The sequence below is a fragment of the Juglans microcarpa x Juglans regia genome, chromosome 2D (genome assembly GCF_004785595.1).
Source record: "Juglans microcarpa x Juglans regia isolate MS1-56 chromosome 2D, Jm3101_v1.0, whole genome shotgun sequence".
NCBI classification, from domain to species: domain Eukaryota; kingdom Viridiplantae; phylum Streptophyta; class Magnoliopsida; order Fagales; family Juglandaceae; genus Juglans; species Juglans microcarpa x Juglans regia.
This window is the reverse complement of record NC_054596.1, coordinates 36,625,932-36,645,376: the sequence shown is the minus strand read 5'-3', so window position 1 is coordinate 36,645,376 and position 19,445 is coordinate 36,625,932. Positions and strand designations below refer to the sequence as shown.

General features: G+C 33.9%; 2 protein-coding genes across 4 annotated transcripts; both read right to left on the bottom strand.

The window, feature by feature from the left end:
• Nucleotides 1-3,786: 3,786 nt before the first annotated feature.
• LOC121251077 (E3 ubiquitin-protein ligase ATL42-like) lies at nt 3,787-5,589 on the bottom strand. The gene has a single exon (XM_041150392.1). The coding sequence runs from the start codon at nt 5,309-5,311 to the stop codon at nt 4,037-4,039; it is 1,275 nt and encodes a 424-aa protein (XP_041006326.1). The 5' UTR covers nt 5,312-5,589; the 3' UTR covers nt 3,787-4,036.
• Nucleotides 5,590-10,201: 4,612 nt separating this feature from the next.
• Nucleotides 10,202-14,283, bottom strand: LOC121251071 (ninja-family protein mc410). Of its 3 annotated transcripts, none has more exons than XM_041150378.1 (3): nt 14,124-14,283; nt 11,500-12,609; nt 10,202-10,900 (listed from the first exon to the last, which is right to left on the bottom strand). In XM_041150378.1, the coding sequence occupies exons 2-3, from the start codon at nt 12,515-12,517 to the stop codon at nt 10,434-10,436; spliced, it is 1,485 nt and encodes a 494-aa protein (XP_041006312.1). In that variant the 5' UTR covers nt 12,518-12,609; nt 14,124-14,283; the 3' UTR covers nt 10,202-10,433. The 3 variants fall into 3 exon arrangements, with proteins under 3 accessions (XP_041006312.1, XP_041006313.1, XP_041006314.1); XM_041150379.1 differs by having other exon boundaries at nt 11,500-12,629; nt 14,124-14,279; XM_041150380.1 differs by lacking the exon at nt 14,124-14,283 and adding an exon at nt 13,964-14,086.
• Nucleotides 14,284-19,445: the final 5,162 nt, after the last annotated feature.

Here is a 19,445-nt window from a genome sequence, read left to right as displayed (position 1 = left end):
GTCGGCAGGTTAAAGATGAGCATCAGAGGCCTGCTGGCTATCTTCAACCACTCCCTATTCCTGAGTGGAAATGGGATGACATCGCAATGGATTTTGTAATTGGTCTACCAAGGACGCCTAGTGGGAAGAATTCAATCTGGGTTATTATTGATCGGTTGACCAAGAGCGCCCATTTCTTACCTATTTCTAACACTGATACTTTGGGAACTTTGACTCGGATATATGTCAAGGAAATTGTGCGTCTTCAAGGAATACCCAACAGTATAGTGTCAGATAGGGACCCACAATTCACGTCTCACTTTTGGAAAAGTTTACAGACAGCTTTGGGCACCAAGTTGAATTTCAGCAGTGCTTATCATCCTCAAACTGACGGCCAATCAGAACGCACTATTCAGACCCTTGAGGATGTGTTGCGAGCTTGTGTTTTGGATTTTAAGGGAAGTTGGAAAAATCTTCTGTCGCTTATAGAGTTTGCTTATAATAACGGTTTTCAAGCGACTATCCAAATGGCCCCTTATGAAGCTCTTTATGAGAGAAAGTGCAGATCTCCTTTGTTTTGGGATGATGTTGGCGAAGGGAACCTACTTGGACCAGAGATTATTCAGGAAATGAGGAATCAGGTTCGAGTTATAAGAGACAAGATGGTAGCTGCGCAGAGTCGTCAGAAAAGCTATTCGGACACGAGGAGAAGAGATCTATTATTTGAGGAAGGTGATTGAGTGTACCTCAAAATTTCTCCAATGAAAGACGTTAAGCGTTTTGGTAAAAAATGGAAACTTAGTCCGAGATATGTTGGCCCTTTTCAGATTCTGGAGAAGGTTGGACCAATTGCTTATCGTATTGCCTTGCCATAATATTTTGGAGAGATTCATGATGTTTTCCTCGTGTCGTCATTGAAGAAGAGTTTTGGTCAGCAGGAGCCACTTTTCGTTGATCCAGGGAGCATTCAACTCCGGCCTGATCTCACGTATGAAGTTGTTCCAACTCAGATCTTGGACAGAAAGGAGCAACAATTAAGATCCAAGTCGATACCTCTAGTTATGGTATCTTGGGAAGATCCTTTAGCTCAGGATTTTTTGTGGAAGAGAGAAGCAGACATGAGAAAGTTCTACCCTTACTTGTTCGAGTAGTTTTGAATGTTTGTTTTCTTTCTCAAGTTTGTTTTGAGTTTTGTATTGTATCTTGTTTCGGAATCAATGAAGGAACTTGGCAATTTCGAGGACGAAATTTCTTTTAAGGGGGAATGATGTGAGATCCCAGAATTTCATAAGTTTTAATTACTTTAATTGTGTTATTTTATTTTAATTTATTTTGGTGTATTTTTCCTTATATTTTTAAATTTAGTGTATTATTTTAATTATGTTATTGTGTTATTTTAGTTTGGGCTTGTGAATTTTATTATTTTTATTTTTGGGCTGTGTGTGTGTTTTGTTTGGGTTGTGTGTGTGTTTTAATTAAACCCAGGCCGCGCAAAGGGTAAGCCCAGCCCTTGTGTGGATCCAACCCGTTATGAGCCCGGCCCGTGAGGCATTTGGTAACCAGCTTTCCCTTAAATCGAACGACGCCGTTTTGATGGAGTCTTGGGTTTCATCCCTTTTCTTCTTGCGCCGTGCAGCAGCAACTCTTCTTCTTCTTCTTCTTTCTTCCAGCGGGTTCCTCTTCCTCCACGCAGCAGCTGCCGATGCCAACCGGACCTTAGTCATGCATTTCAGCCGTTTGTCGCCACCTTCATCTCGCTTCTTCCTCTCCGTGTCGTTTGATGGAGGCTCCGAAGCCTTGCTGTCAAGCCGTGGCTTCACACGGCCACCATCACCTTCCACCTCGAGCTTCCATGGTTTCTCCGTGTCCATCATTCGTCTGCTGTCAACCCGCACTGCCACGCATGGCTTGAGCTGCCGTTTTCTTTTCTTCCACCCCTGTGACATGCGGTCCCTCCAACTGCCACACTTGGCCTATTTAAGGCCACGGGTTCCTCAAGTTTTTGGGGTTTCCGAGTTCCTCAATCTATGTCTCTCTTAAACTTTTCATCCCTTTGTAATTGGAGTGTTTGGTCTGTGAATTTTTGAGTGAACCCGAGTGGTTGTGTGGCTTTGCCGAGTGCTTTTGATTCTAAGATTTGTGAGTTTTGGATGTTAAATTCGAGAGTTTGAGATTTTGTTGTGCTTGGTTTTGTTCTAATTGAGGAAAAATCGATCGGTTGGTGTTTGTTGTTGCCGTGTGATAAAACCCAATTTTTGGGCATTGTTCCACTGAGCCGTCACCTTGAGCAAACGTTCTTTCGCTTGATCTTTCAGAAATACCTATCTTCATGTGTATGTAATTTTTCAGTTTTATTAATAAAGTTATTGTAATTATATTTTGTAAACTGTCATTTCTGATGTAACTGTGATTGTAATGATTTGTTGGAATTGGGCCATGGGCCGATTTGGGGGACTGGGTATGACGTGTATTTTGAAATGGTGAAATTGTAAATAAAGGATTAATTTTATAAATGAATTGTATATTCCTATTAAATGATTGAACTGTATATTTATGGTTTTTATTAAAATGTGCTGTGATGTTACGTGGTCTGTTGCATTGGTTACTGAATATGTGGGTGCGTGTGTATCACAACCCCAAGTCGAGATGGGGTATTAACTTGGTGGAGCTCCTCTGGTCACTCGGGATCGTAACAGACTAACGTGACATCTCCTGAGTTGTCGCAGGGTGACGACGGGAATGGACGAGACGGTAACGCTCTCGTACCGATTCCGTGACCTTTTGGCTGGCGAGGTTAGAGGATGCTTGGTCATGTACGCGCTGGGCGCAGAACTGGGCATCGCTTGTTACAAAGTCTAATGCACGGACGTTACCCGTGATGTGACGAAGAGAGCCAGGGTGTGCGGACGGTCCATAGGGGAGACCGTAGTGCATGCGTAATTTCATAATAATTATGATTGAGACCAAAAATGAAATTTTTCGTGTAAGTATAAAAATTGTATTTTTGGGAAATTGAGTGTGGGTTGTTATTCTGTCCGTATGGGGATGCGTGATTATATAAATGTGTTTTAAATCTCTTGAATGTTGTTTTGGTTAATTACTTGCTGAGATGTCATAATCTCATTGTGGTGTTTTACCTTACAGTTCCGTTTTATGGTGCCGTAGAGTTTGACGCAGAGCCCGAGTATGAACCTCAAGGACCGACTCCGCCAGAAGCTTAAGTTGTTAATATGTTGTTCAGCGTTTTAGGATTTGTTTCCCTTATGTTATTTGTTTTCTTTAAATTATCTGTTGGAAGATTGTAAAATTCTTGTAAAGTTATTTTAATGCTTTTTGTACAATTCTGGTACTTAATAAAGAAAGACCTTTTATTTTCTCCGCTGCGAATATTATGTTGTACATTTATTGCATGTTGTACACACTTTGAGCACTGGTCGTTGGGGTGCGTGATCCGTGTGGTCATCATCCATCATCCCGGTGTCACGAACTCCACAAAAATAACACGTGGGGGTCGGGGGCGCCACATCTATGTTCCAAACGGGGCCTTAATAATGTAGGCTCCACTTGACATATTTATCTCCCTCTGAAATTTGATCATTCAATTCGATCAAACAATTAGATAGGATGATCTTTATTGGGCTTTCTTTTGGCATAAGTTCCCTTCTTCATGATGTAAAAGAGTTTGTTTCCCAAAACAAAAGCAAAACAAGTGCAGAGGTACTGAACCTTGATGAATAAATTGGCTTTTACTTTCATTGTTTGGAGATCAAAATCTCACTACAACATCATAAATTGAAAACAATGTAATGACACCATGTGAAACCATAGAAACAACATAAATGAAAAATGAAAGGTATATCTGTTCCCTTTGAACTCAACATTAGTCTTTGCTTTATCAAAATACTAACTAAAATCTACATGAAAACTGTATCCATGATCAACTCAAGCTGACTTCTATCTCCATTAAATGTCAGCGAAATTCAAGAACTATGACCTATGCAACAGTGATGGAAAAGACATTCTTTGGAGATATAAATATATGTATCAATCTGATTTTTTATACATCTAATGCTGCAGAGGTTTGTGTGTTCTGAGAATGTTGAGACCTTTCTCTATTGGCATACCATTGAACTGTTCCTCTGGCAATTGGAAACCAAAGCCGCCTCAATCTTTCCTCTTTCACATCATTTCCAACCAAAGAAGACTCCCCATTGATTCTGTTCTTCATACCCGAATCTCCATGCCTCGAAACAGCAGTGATTTCAGACATTGATCTTCTCTCGCCCGGATTCATATACCTTGATGTCTGACTTAATTTCAATGTGGCATCTGATGTAGAAGCAAGTCCTGGAAATGAAATGGGACTGGTTTTGTTCAGTGTGCTAACCTTGCCATCAAACGATCTCTTCATCTCCATCTCTTCCTTTATCTTCACAATCTGCTCGTTTTCTAAACCTCCTGCTATGGAGGCCGACTGAACATTATTCGAATCCAAAGAAGAGAACCTGTTGCTTGACGTAGCGTTAAGCATCTCCGAATTCAAGAACATCAGGTCTGAAGAACTCACGCTGCTCCACCGGTTCTTGAAAACAAAATCAGATGCAATGATCTTGTGATTATGTTTATGCAAGACTCCATGTGCCTCCTCACCATCTCCGGCTTCTTCTTCTTGCATCAAAGATTTCTCTTCCTTGTCAACCTTTCCAGCTTTTCGAAAGCTACTTCCAAGACTGAATCTTGAAGACCCACGACGATCTTCTTCTCTCTGGACAAAGAGCTCTATGGTTGAGTCGTCTCTCATCTCCGACTGGTCCATCAATCTCATGCTATTTGTGTATGTAAAAATTGTTGGGTCCTCAACGCTGACCCTGTGCCGGCAAAGAGGACAACTTGAGTGCTTTTCAAGCCAATTGTCGATGCAGTCAATGTGAAAGGCATGCTTGCACTTGGGCAGCAGCCGGAGGATTTCGATATCTTCGAACTTGGAAAGGCATACTGCACATTCAAGTCCTTCCTTTGACCCATTAAGAGAAGAGAATCTGAAGAAAGGAAGTGACTCGATCACCGTCTTGTCGATGCCGGAAAATCGAGAGCTTGATCGGATAAATCCCAAGTGTTGTGTATTGCCATGAACGGAAGCTCTCCTGTGACAGAATTTTGCATAGACAAGGAGAAGGATTGTCAATGAGAACATGACTAAGAGGATCCCCAAGACAACAGCAAGACTAGGTTGAAAACTTTGTGATTCATCCCCTAGGTTGGAGGACGTTTGTGCTTTGACATGGAAGAACATGAAATAAATATGCAAAATGAGAAAACTCAATCGAATCATGGCTGCCGGGTTTTGTCGAGTTATCAAGACTTTCTCAGAATTCTAGAGCTCTCCGGCAAGCATTCTTCTGGAAAAATGTAAAATACTCATTGTTTGTGCAGATAACTTTGTAATTTATATAAATAGTCTGAGATCATGGGGTTGTTACTTCCCCCAAAAGGCAATCCTTCTGTTTTGCCAAAATTTCCTTGGTTTCTTCATAGACATTTCTCATGGGTACTAATTTAATTTATAATCTTTTGATCTTAGCTTAAGTATTAAATGTTTTGAGATTTGGTAGTGATGACAATATGGACAAGCTTACAGTTTTAAACAAATAGACTTTGGCCAATGACATTGTCTGTGTTCTGCAGAGGGTGAGAATAGAACCTCTTTTCTGAATTCTATAAACTAAACCAATCTGACATCATTAGACCTACAAAATATCAAGTTTACAAACATAATTAAAAATCATCTGACATCATTGGAGAGCTACGAAATTGATCTTAATGCATGCAGTCAATATGAACTGTTCATCAGGAATATGGACCATGTTGCATATATAAGCGCTGACGCATTTGATCATACTCTGGCTTTGCATTTGGAAACTATGGTTCAAAACTGACCTGATGATGGCTGATGCAATGAGTGACTGTTCACTTCTTTTGAGTTGAGATGTTTTAGATGAGTTGAATAAAATATTGTTAGAATATTATTTTTTAATATTATTATTATTTTGAGATTTGAAAAAGTTGAATTGTTTATTGTATTTTATGTAAAAACTTAAGAAGATTGTAATAATGAGATGAGATGAGTTGAGGTGAGTTTCTAATCCAAACCGGGGCTAAGTTAATTGCATTTTCCTCCATGAATTACTGTCCAATTCTTATTTACATCCACAATTTTTGGTTCAGACTCTAATTTGAAGTTTCATCAATGAAAAATTAACATCATCTTTAGTAAAAGTCTATGCATGAAAACCAAGGTATCCTTTATATGGTTATATATATGTGTTTATGTATATTCAATTAAACTGAAGGAGAACATGAAAGTATTATTAGATGTAAGTGGTAAACTAGTTGGCATGCATTAAAATACCCACAAGAAAAGTCAATGGGGTTGGATCTAATTGTTCTATTATACCTATACTGCCGCTGATTATCTCAGTGTAAAGGTCATGATCCACGCACTTATGTTAGTTAGTTATGTTTGGATACTTAGAATAGTAGTGAAGTTATTTGAGTTATAATGTTTTATTAAGTTTTAGAAAAAAAGAGAGAAAAAGTTGAACAAAAATATTATAAAATTTTAAAAAATATTTGATTTTTTTTTTTTGAAATTTAAAAAATTAGTATTGTTTTTCGTGTTTTGTTTGAGAGTTTAAAAAAGTTGTAATGATTAGGTAATGATTAGATGAAAAAGTTGAAGATTTAAAATTAAAAAAGTATTTTATATTTACGTGATGATTGGAAAGAAAATATCTTAGAACAATTGTATTGCCAAACGGAGCCTTAATTCGTAAAATGTTAAAAAAAAAAAAAAAAAAAATCTCTATTGCAAATTAGTCTAACTAAATCACCACTTCAAGTTAGTTTCCCAAGTCAAGGATGAGAATTTTGACAAAAAAAGGTAAATATGTGAATGAAAATAGACAAAGATATATATATATATATATATATATATAATATATATACTGGGGCGGAGTTGCTTTCCAAGATCTCTAAGGAATTATGGGACTTTCTTTCTGGTTAGTGGTGGAGGGTGGAGGCCAGAAGCCCCCCCCCAAAAAAAAAAAAAAAAAAAGGAGGAAATTAGGAGAGGGGGTTCTAGCTTGGCCCTAGATTTGAGCCTTCACACAATTCAAGTTGATATTAGTAGATAGAGTTTGTAGATCTAAAGTATATCAAACTACCAAACTTGTACTCCATAAGAGACTTTTAAAGAGATTCTTTGTCACATATCAAAATAAAACGTAATAAAGCCTAACTCATATCTATGAACACGTGTTTAATTCATACATACATACATACATAAATTCTGTGTTTCTTATGATCTATCTATATTTCTATCTAAAATAGCTAATCAAAAGCCATTTTTATCTATTATGGTTAATAATTCTTTTTAAGTATACTGATATATCTATTATTTTTCTATGTCATTTCAGGATTATTATTATTTATTTATTTTAAAAAATAATGTGATTGTGAAAACTATAAAGGAAAAAAAAAAAAAGACAGGAAAAGAGAAACAAACAATAAAAAAAATGTAGATAGGGCCACCCAACACAATTATTATAACTTTATAATATTTTTATTCAATTTGCTATTTCTTTTTTCTCAAAATCTAATAAAACATATTAACTCAAACTATTTTAATACTATTCAGAGATTATTTCATTATTATTTACAAATCGAAGACGATACTTGGCCGCCTCAAAGTTACCGCTCCGATATTTTAATTTTTTTTCTTAATAATTAAAGAAGTGACTATTAGTAAAATTTTATATTTTTTTTCTTAATGATTAAGAATATTAAAAAAAAGAAAAAAAATTAAACATACTAAAGAACACGTCTAACAGGACATAGCGAACACCTTCTTAACATTAATTTTTACAAATTTCTCATTTCATTTCATATCTTTCACCAAACGAAATAAACCCTTGGGATTGCTTTAACAATTCCAGACAATCGATGAAAAGGATATATACATAGGAGGAAAAACCCTGGCTAGAAATTAAAAAAGGGTATTTATTCTAGAGAGCACAATGTCTTGTGGACAATTAATGGGGTCTGAAGTGTTGATGTGAGGTAGCTTGCAAAACAATCAAGGCTTTGCGTGCATGAGTTAAAGGTAAAGAATTTGGACAAATTTGCTGCTTGTTAATTATTTTTTATAGTTTAAGATATAATAATAAAATGTCAATTTCAATCATTTGAAGGGAAATGTTTAATAAGCATATAATAATTAGAACTTTGGAATATATATATATATATATATATATATATTATTTCTCAGCACATGAAAACCAAGATGTAAAGAATAAACACAAAACCGGCCGTGTTTCTTTGAAGATGCACATGAGGCACGACAAAATTGCTGTTAATAATTTAAAGGAAATATTTTAGACACAAAGAAATTACACAAAAATAAATCTATAAACTGATATGTCTTCATGTGATACGTCAGATTGTAAAGTTATTTTTATTATGAAATAGATCTAACAAATTTTATAAAATTACGTCAGTGTGTAAATTTATTTTTATATAATTTTTTTATGTATATAACTTTTCATAATTTAAACATGACAGATCATAGTAGATTCGTGACCAATACGAATAATGTAAGTTGTCAGTATCAGGCTTTTTTTTTTCTTACACCTGTATTGTTTCAACTTCTTCTTCATCGCCCTACAAATTCATTCCTTTTGAGTTAAAGGAGCTTCATATTAAAATAAAAAAAAAATGCGAAAATCATATCTCTTTTTTTTTTCATAATTTAAATCTTTTGATTTTCCTTTTTATATCCTATATAAATGCATATTTTAAAAATAAAATTAATTGCTCTCTAAAAACTGCAGAAAATGTTAGTTAAAAGCCACTCCCGTCTCTAGCATAGAGTATTTATTATTTATGCGATTTATTTTTCATTTATTATAATATGAAAAATGATAAACACAAAATACTTTTTACAATATATTTCATAATCATATTTTAAAAGGAGGAATATTATTGTAAAATACCATATAAAAGTAAGACCACTTTACTAAAATATTCTCATTTTACATCATATATTATAAAAAGTGTTGTAAAAAATATTGTTGTATATTATTGAAAGAGAAGATAAAACTAGTTTGCAAGTGCTAAAGTTCTTCTTTTTTTTTTTTTTTTTTTTTCTTTTTTTTTTTTTTTAACGGCATTTCCCTGTCATAAATGAAGAAGGTGCATAAACAATTATGACCGAGGAATACCGTTAAAAAAAAAAAACTTTTATGTTCTTGAGGGAAAAAGAAAAAAGAAAAGAAGTTTGAACGTTCAAGGAATACTTCTGTTTTTAATTTTTGGTAACGCTAGAAAAGTGATAAATATTTCAACACAAGCTCGTCCATATGCTAATGTTCTTGCATATGTAGGAGAGGAATATATATGTAGTGTTTGTCTTCTTGTAACTTGTACGTAACTGTGGCCTGTGCCCCATGTAAGAGGTAAAGCTGTACTTGCTTGGCAGCTACCACCAAAAGTCAGCTCCAAAAAGATAAATGGATTCAGCCCCGATCAATAATCTATATGTGCGCACCACCATCTTAGGTCATAGCTGCAATGGCTTTTTGAATATTAAAATTCATCCTTATCGGCCAGCCGCCAGCATTTCTGGGCTCTTTTGTAAAAAGTTGAAACTGGTGCAGTGCAGCGCAGCACAAAAGCCGTACTACTATGGCAAAGTCTCTTCTATTTTCTTCCATTAGTCCCAAGCATTTGCAATAAATAAGCTTGTTTTGTCTTGTAAAAATAAGCTCTAGTAGTTCAGGAAAACGACTGAATTAGATTTGGAGACGTTTCTGTTTAATTGAAAATGTATTCCTGGAAGTTAGTAAAAGATTCTCAGGTAGCCCATATTGCCCAGTAGTGTCATTTAGTACGCACTAATTCCACAAACCAGTATTAGATATTCACAGGAGAAGTTCATAATGAATGAGCTACTTGAAACTATATGCAATTTTACCTACAAATATCATCCTCATCGAAGCCTCATACCAACCATACAAGGTCAGTTGCAGTACCCTGACAACAAGAATTCTACTTTTGACATTTAAGACAACAAATCCCATAAGCTAGTGGGGGATCATGTTGGGTCTCACAAAGCAGCTAAAACTTGTACCATTTAAACAAAAGTGGTAACATTTTTCTCAAGAGGTACTGTGAAAGGCTTGATTCCACTATTTGACCAATGGATGACAGTAGAACATTATTACATACAAATGCAATATTTGATTGCAGATGCCAAGCCAACTGAATAAACTAAGACAGATAACTAAGCAAGCACATAGAGAAAAGGAGGAATCTCACAGGAGTAGACAAGACCATAGCCAGGTTTTCCTCCATAATTTTCAAGAGTTAATAGTCTAATTGTACATAATGATACAGAATCAGATCTGAGAAGAGGCAGCAGGATTGCTACCAGGAAATGTCACTGGACTAGTGCCATTCTCTGGATTAACATGCTCTTCGTTGGCATGCCGAACAAACTCTTCAGTAGACATATGGGAACCATGACAAGCGCACACAATTTTAATTTCGTTTGTGCTGTATCTGTAAGTAACACCAGAAATTTTTCTACCATTTGGGCCTGAACCAGTGGTAGAAACCCATGGTAGGTTGGGGTAAGAGCCACATCCCCCAAATTTCAGCTCTGCTGCAATGCCCGGCTTTATAGCTGAAAAATTGATTAATGAACCATCTGCTGTTGAACGATCAGAAGCATCTTTTGCCTTAAGGTTTGTGCTACTCCCTTTCAGATCTTCTTCCACCTGAGAAGAGGAGCCTTCCTCAGGGCCATGCTGTTTGCTATCACCTTTGGCCCGTTCTAATGTCCTCCCATCATATTGTGTAGCCTCTGATGAATTAGGTGGAATTACCAGCAATGGCAGGCACATCAATACAAAAAAGGGTAAGAATTCATTTCCAATCATAAGCCTTGACCCGCAGTAAAACATAACACCATACGGTCAATATCAGTAATCAATTTTAGCAGAACTCTCAACAGTTAATTTTTAATAACAGTATAGCAAGGGATAGACAGAGACACTAGGCCATTGGAATAGGTCCTAATTTCACTGGTTGAAAGATATCATCCCCTTGCATAACTATTAACCATGGCAGTGTCATGCAATAATATCCTGCAACCAGTTAAACTTTAATGTGAATCAAACTCGGGCTGAGTAATCCCAGTTCTCCCTAGGGCTTTAGTTATTGAATTAATTTAGCATCCTACGCCAGGTGACAAAGCAATGATGAACAACAAATGAGTCAACATTGACATTTCAACTATATGCAGTTCATAGTCATGAAAGGTAAGGCTCCTTTGTGTGCTGAGGAATTGGGAAAGGTAAAAACTGAGTATATTAGACCAAACGCTTGTCCACCAACTGGAATTCAACCATGTTTCCTAGTAAGTTCTAAAACAGTTAAAAATGAAACCTTGAGACATTTTACCTGAGTTTGGTGGACTTCTGCCAGCATAGGGTGAGTGGAACTGTTGTGGTTGAGAAACCAAACCCCAGGAGTTATCCTTGTCTAACATAGGAAGCTGGACTGGCGAATACCCAAACATAGGAAGCTGTTGTGGCAAGTTTCCAGGATTCACAGGTTGTGTCCCTGATCGATCACTACCGGCAGAAGGCATTGCCTGCAACATTCCCGGGGGTGGATGGCCTGATGTGCTGGGTACCCCAACAGAGTTTGACTCCTTCACATGTAAAGAGTAAGGCACATTCATCATGTTTACCGCTTGGATGGAGAAAGGAACACCATAGGTCATATTGCCAAGCTTAAATTCATTTTCCGACGGACTATTAAACCTCTTTTGCCCATTTAAGTCCACACCGCTTGAATCAGCCAGCCCATGAATCTCCTTTGGAACCTCAGAAGACCCACCAACTCCAAAGAATCTTTTGGGGCCATCATCATGTTGTGAAACAAACCTTGATGTTGAGCCCTCAACTTCAGATTCTGCCACATCTTCATTTTCAGCAGTTGAACCATCATCTGTTGTTATGGAAATGTGGGATGCTCTAGTCTTCTCATGGAAAACAGCATGCGCTTCTCTCTCATGCTTCTTTTGATGGTTTATCTCATCAAACATCATCTTGCGCTTGTTAACTGCCTCTAGTCGTTTTTCTTCCTCAATTTCGGCAGACTTGTTAATGTTTGCAACCCAGACTCCTCTCCCATTCAAGTTTATAGAAGCATCTGCTTCAGCAGTGGTCTTGGAGAGGTCATTAAAAAAGTTCTCCTTAAGTTTTATTGACTCACTTCTCTGCGATCCGGTACTTGAGTCTTGCTTCTGGGTGCCGGCTTGGAGAAAGTTCTTAAAATCATCCACTACTTTATTCCCTCTATCACCTTCTTCTAACTTGATATCTGAGGAGCTGCCATTTTTACCCTTGGACTTGATAGACAATCCACCACAAGATAAACCCAAGCTAAGCTCAAGCCCATTATCATCTTCCATTTTATATGAAACCAAAGAATATCAAAATGGCTTAAACGTAATCTTTTCTGCTTCTCATTGTCAAGTAGATGACTTCCCTAAGAATCTCAACCCTGAAGTGATGAGCAACCATCTTAAAGATACATCCATGAAAAAGAAGATTTCATTACAAGTGAAAAATCTATTATCCACCTATTATAATATATAAATTTTGTAGGAGAGAACTTTGCTCCCCTTTAGCCACATCATCTGCTCCCCCATTATATACACCATTAAACGAATACTAAATACTATATCTACCTAAAGTTAAGGTCATTAAATGAAAAACATCACTTCCGATTGAATTAGTAACTTTCAATTAAAATTAGCAGTCTTTTAGTTTTCCAAGAATGTTTTATTTTTTCTTTCTCGGTTCATGCTTTTTTACCTTTGACTGGATTCATGAAAGGTTATTGAATTTTAGATAAAGTTAGAGCCTATAAGTTATTACTTTTAATAATTGACTAATAATGAAATGAATTTCGGTAGCAACAGCACAACCAAATACAACAATACCAATAAATCTGGTAAATATTTTCATTAAAATTGATATTTAACTCACCCCATTTGGTGATAAATCGATCAATACAAATAATTTCTGATTTGGAGTATATCTGGTGATTTTTCATTTATATTGCACAGAAGCCTGAACACTACAGAGGTCCAAGTCAAACATTTCCAGTTGCGGTCCAACAAAAGTTTAGTGCCAGAAAATGGAAGATGCAAACAACTACAGAAATTACTCCAGATCTTGGATATCTAAGAATTCAAGTCGGTTTAGTAAAAACACCAAGCAATCTCAACGTTTTTTTTTTCAAGAATGACTTTTGTAAAGTGAGCTAAAACTAAAATAAATTGAGCAAAACACAGTCTAAATAAAACTTACCCAGTATACAATACACTTCCAGAAAGCAAAAGCAAAAGCAATCAACTTCATAAACAACCACACCAAATCGCATCCATACTAAATTAGATCCCATTCGCACATAAGACTGGTTGATAGCTGAAAGGGTGTTAAAGAAGAATAGGTACAAAATTTCCAAACTTAGGTTTTGCCTATTGCCTACTCCAGAAAACAAAATACTTGATACCGACTTTCCCTAACACAACCACATCCGTATTTGAGCAAAAATCTTCACATTCAGGAAAAATAACACGAAAAATTGAGACGCGTTCTCAAAATTTCCTTCCATATCTTTTTTCCTCGCAACTAGTTGGAGCACCCAGATCTGCCCATCACCAAATCACGCATGCAAAGCCCATAAAACGAAATTGAAGACACCCAAAAGATTGACCCTCCCCAAAAGAAGAGAAAGAAACAGATTAGAGCGGTTGAGCCCCCAAGTAGAAAAGATAGGATGCATTATTAACTATCAAATTACATTCAATCCGAGGAGAATCTAAGTCCCATATTTGACACATATATACCTTCATCAAAATCCCATAAGATTCAATGACCGAAGCTCATCGATTCCCATAGATTGCCAACAAAAGAAAACCATTAAGTTTCAAAAGCTTGCCAAAGAAAAAAAAAAAAACAAAAAGTTCATATAAAGAACACAAACAACAAGACCAGAAAAAGAGATACCTGAATTAAAGGCAAGACTAGATCAAAACTTACGCCGTCTTGCACAGAGCAGAGTGAGGGAGGGAGAGAGAGAGAGAGAGAAGAAGAGAGGGGAAACGAGGTAGATTTTTGGAATATAATAGTGGTAAAGAAAGAAATTGTTGAAATGAAAACCACCTATTTCTTATTTTTTCCTTTCCTTTTTGTTTTTTGGACATGTGATGATCATGTCGATTCTCTTTTGGTAATTTTGCTATTATTTATTTAATAATTTCTGTTTGATATTTTCACCGACTCGTCCTTTCTCCCAATTGTTTTATATTTATTGTTCTTAAAATATCTCTACAATACAATTTAGGGCAATGCTATTTTGCAGTCCAGTATTTATCGTTAGAAACTTAGATGTACCGTTTAGTCTTTTATTTTTTTACTTTTTTCATTTAATATTTTTTAATACATTTAAATATTTTTAAAAAATAAAAAAATATACCAATACACTTAAAAATACTTCTTTAATCACTAAGTAAAAAAAATATATATTTTTGACAAGCGGTCAAAATGAACGGTCAAGTTAGGACATCATACTAGTGTTTTCCTACAATTTAAGGGTGCGAGTTCACACCGGACCCAAAAAATTAATCGGATTGAATGGTTCGGTCCAGATTTAATCGGGTCGAGTTTCAGATCGATCGATTTCGATCTCATAAATTATGGTTTGAGCAAATTCGATTCAGTTCCCAAGTCTATAAATTTTAGATCAAACCAAATCAGACCAAATTGAACTGTTATATATATTTTAAAATTATTTTTTAATAATTTAATATATTATTTTTATATAATAATTGTATAAGTTAATGATATCATTTTTATCTAATTTATTATCATTGACCATATAAATTATTTTTTTAATGAGTTAGTTATATAATACACATTAATAATTCACTTAATTTTAATTTAATAATTTAAATAATTTTTTTATTAATTTATCTGAAAAAAAAAAAGAAAAAAATGGGTTAGACCGAACGATCCGACCAGACCAAATTGATAGCTACTGGGTCCCTATGCATGTTTGGTCCAGTCCGATCCAAGAAAAATGATAAACTGAAAATTTCAATCTATCACTCCCGAGACGGACCGATTTAAACCCCTAAATACATACGTAGATCTGTCTATAAGATTGCAACCTTCATTAATCCTTTACTGAAATGGTGGAGTAAGATACACACATGCATTAGATTATATTAGTATACAATATATAGTGAAAACTACTGTTATCAAGATTAAGGTCTCATTTGTTTTCGTAAATGAAATAATATGAGTTGAGATAAAAGTTGAAAGTTGAATAAAATATTATTAAAATATATTTTTTTAATAAAATTTTTATTTTAAAATTTTAAAAAGTTGAATTGTTTATTTTATTTTATGTGAAAAATTAAAAAAATTGTAATGATTAAATGAAATGAGAATAGTTGTAAAAATAATTAAGAAAAAAGAAAAGAAGAAAAAGAACCACCCCTACCAAACTAGACAGTAGACACAGAATTATTGCAGTAGGTGTACCAACTTATTTATCTTGTTTGATTAGTTAATTGAATCTTAAATCATTTTATTTGTAAGTTTGTCTTCAGAATATAAAAACTTACAGGATAAAAGATTTAATTTGTAAGAAAGGGTTAAGATTTTTTATTTATTTATTTATAAATTACGTTCGGTTTTATAAATTAGAATTTTAAGATTTTGTTATGATCTCGAGCTTATATAATCAAATTTAAAAGGAAAAAAAAAAAAGGATGAGAAGAAAAATTCAACTATGACTATTTAAATTATAAATAATGGTATAGATTTCTTTAAATTTTGGAATCTCTCTTCAATTATGGTACTAGCAACTTGCATTTTCAAGAATTGAGCAAACCATTTTGAGCTTTTAATATCATGTTGGACTAAACTTACCACATGAATCTCAATTATACGTCTCTGGGTAGTTAGGCTGGCCTGGTTTGGATATCAAGATACTTTCATCTCTTCTTATTTTATTTTATTCTTTTTCATCTTAATATCTAAACACAAAAAAATATAAACATATTTCAGTTTCAAATTTTTAATTTTTTTATCTAATCATTACCTAATCATTACAACTTTATCAAACTTTTAAATAAAATAAAAAACAATTCAACTTTTTCAAATTTCAAAATAAAAATTATATTAAAAGTTATATTATAACACTATTTTATAATATTTTTATTCAACTTTTCTTTCACATTTGTCAAAATTTAATAAAAATCCTAACTCAAATCATTTCATTACTATTAATAAATTATCTAATCTCACTGTCTAAACTAGACCTAATAACCAATATATACTTTTATAGTCAATTGAAATAAATTAAAATATTTGTGAAAAGAAAAGGGATGGGAAGAGAAATAGGGAAAATTGATGTAATACATTATGCTATTATATAACAAATAGAGCATTTATGAGTTGTTTGGATTGAGAGAGCTCTCAACTCATCTCATTTAATCATTACAATTTTTCTAAAATTTTACACAAAATACAATAAACAATTCAATTTTTTCAAATCCCAAAATAAAAATAATATTAAAAAATAATATTCTAAAAATATTTTATTAAACTTTTAACTTTCATCTTATCTCAAATCATTATTCAAACCTCCCGACCTTAAAAGAATTTAGCACACTGATCTTTAAACTTTGGCGATTGATCAAGAGCCCTTTATACAGTGTTCGGAGGGTGTAAACGGTCAGGTTTGGTCCTATTTTGGATAAAATTTGAGACCGAACCGGTATGCACCAATTTTACATTTTCAAAAACCGATTTCACACCTGTTACCCCCTAAACCGTTACTTCCAGTTTTACCCGTTTCGGTCAGGTTCGGTCCGATTTTTCGGTTTTAATATACTATATTATAGATTGTATAATATATATATATAATAGTATATTATAGTATATAATACCATAGTGATGATATATTTTAGTATATTATAATATATATTATAATTGTATTATAGACTATAATGATATAAAATTTTAAAATTTAATATTATATTAATTATTAATTTATCATTTAATACAAAATTATTTTATATATAATTATATATTATATATAAAAATTATATACAATATAAAAAATTATAACATATATAAATAAACCAATCCGGTTTGATCGGATCTGATTTTAGAAAAAGAAAAATTAGAACCGGACCGATTTTGACCGGTTTTAAGAAAAATAAAATCAGTACCAGACAGAACTAAACTTGGTACCGGACCAAACCCACCGGTTCGGTCTGGTCTGGTGTAGTCTGATTTACTGGTTCACCGGTTTCTTTTTACACGCATATGAATCCAAATAAATTATGTTTCCATGATGAGATGACCATCAAGAATTATAACTTGTTAGCTTTTTAAGTTATTTTAAAAGTTATTTTTTTAATAATTTTAAAAGTTAATGGTCTTTTATAAATCCATTAATTATAAAACGAAAGCGACATAAGTTGTGAAAACAAAAGAAAAAAAAAAAGATTCCACTAACTTTAACTAGAAATTAATAATTTAAGTTGATGATATACTATTTTTTATTTGATAGCTTTTACTTAATTACACATCAGGGAAATTATTCATTTCACTTGTACCCATCATATTTCTTTTATTTGAAAAATAAAAAATCTTACATTAAAAAATTTATACATTGATATTACTTTACATAATAACGTCATATTTTTTTTACAATAAAAAAAAATTTTACTATCTAATTTATCATAAAACCACATCCATGTGTAAATTTTCTTATGCAAGATTAGCGTGTAAACCAAACACCTTTTTTTATTTTGTTAAACTGCTAGAAGTCTCAATTTACACCTCAACTACTTCATTATATTATATTATTTGATTCTAATTGATAATATTGTCAGAAGTAGGTGATTTGGTTGAAGATTAGGACAATATCTTCGTTTCAAAATTGAGAAACACTACTCTTAAAGAATTTTTTTTACCGAATTGTGTTTTTATTTTTTATTAATTTTTTAACTTCATAACTAAGAAAATATTTTTTAAATATTTAAAATGATTAAAAAAAATTTGAAAAAAAAGAAAAAAAATTTTACATATTTGATACCCATTTGTTACTGAATTTCGGTGAGAGTAGCATCGCTCTTCAAAATTATATATTGTACCAACAATAATTCTTTGTAGAGTCGTGCTACACATAAATCTCACACCTTGTACACCATTTAAAAACATGTGATTTTATCATTTTACCCTCATATTTCATGAAACATAAAGTAGTGTGCAAAGTGTGGAATTTATGTTTAGAGTTTTTCTTCTTTATATCAGCCTTCATTTTAACACTCCGAATACACTGGCCATGTTGGCACAATCTGAAATTACCAATTACTTCCCAAATAAAATCTCCTTCCCTTTCCCCCTTTCCCCCTTCTCCTCCACTAAAAGCATCCTTTGAGGGCTTCATCTCATCCCAGTTGAAATTCCTGTGACAACATCTTCTCTCTCGATTGTGCCGGCACCCGAGCTCCTCTTCTCTTACACAAGTTCCATCTCGAATCCTCAAGTTTTCAACACTTGTGAGATTATTAATCTATTTTCGATTGATTTAGGGTGTTTATGATTTCTATGATTTAGGGTTTCTTTGATTTATTGACTTTGTGCTTTTTATGATTTGTTTCACGATGAATACAAAGTAGAGAACCTGAAAAAATGAAGAAATATGATGAAGCAAGAAAAATTTGAAATCAAAGGCAGTTGAAATTAGATCAGATGAAGCAAGAAAAATGCGAAATCAAATGTAGTTGAAAAATACTATTGGCGGTGAGCTCATTGTGAGGTGAGCACGGAGCAGTGTACATCCGTGGCCTTTGGAACCTTTGACAGTGAGCTCACGGCTTGAGAACAAGATGGAGAGCTTGGGGTTTTTTCACTGGGAAAATGTTAGCATGCGATCTGAGTTTGTCCCTCATTTTGATCGTTCTTGTATTTAATTGCTAGCAGTCCTAGGGCACGTAGCACGACTCTTTTCACTGTTTCGCTCACTTGTAATGTACTAATGGTCTGAATGGTGGTAGTTTCTCAATTTGTTTTTGTTGTAAGAAAAAGACATGTCACTTGCACATTGCCCGGTGTGGCCAGTGTGTTAAAATTTTGACTGATCCGTAGCACAACTCCTTGTACCAATTTGCAACTTGCTAGTATCATAAATAGACACTTGAGACCCAACAAGAAGTTCTGGACCAAGCTAAGTTCAAGCTCATTATCATTTCCATTATATATGCAAGACAGTGACAACCCCTCTACCATTTATTTAGAACTTATCAA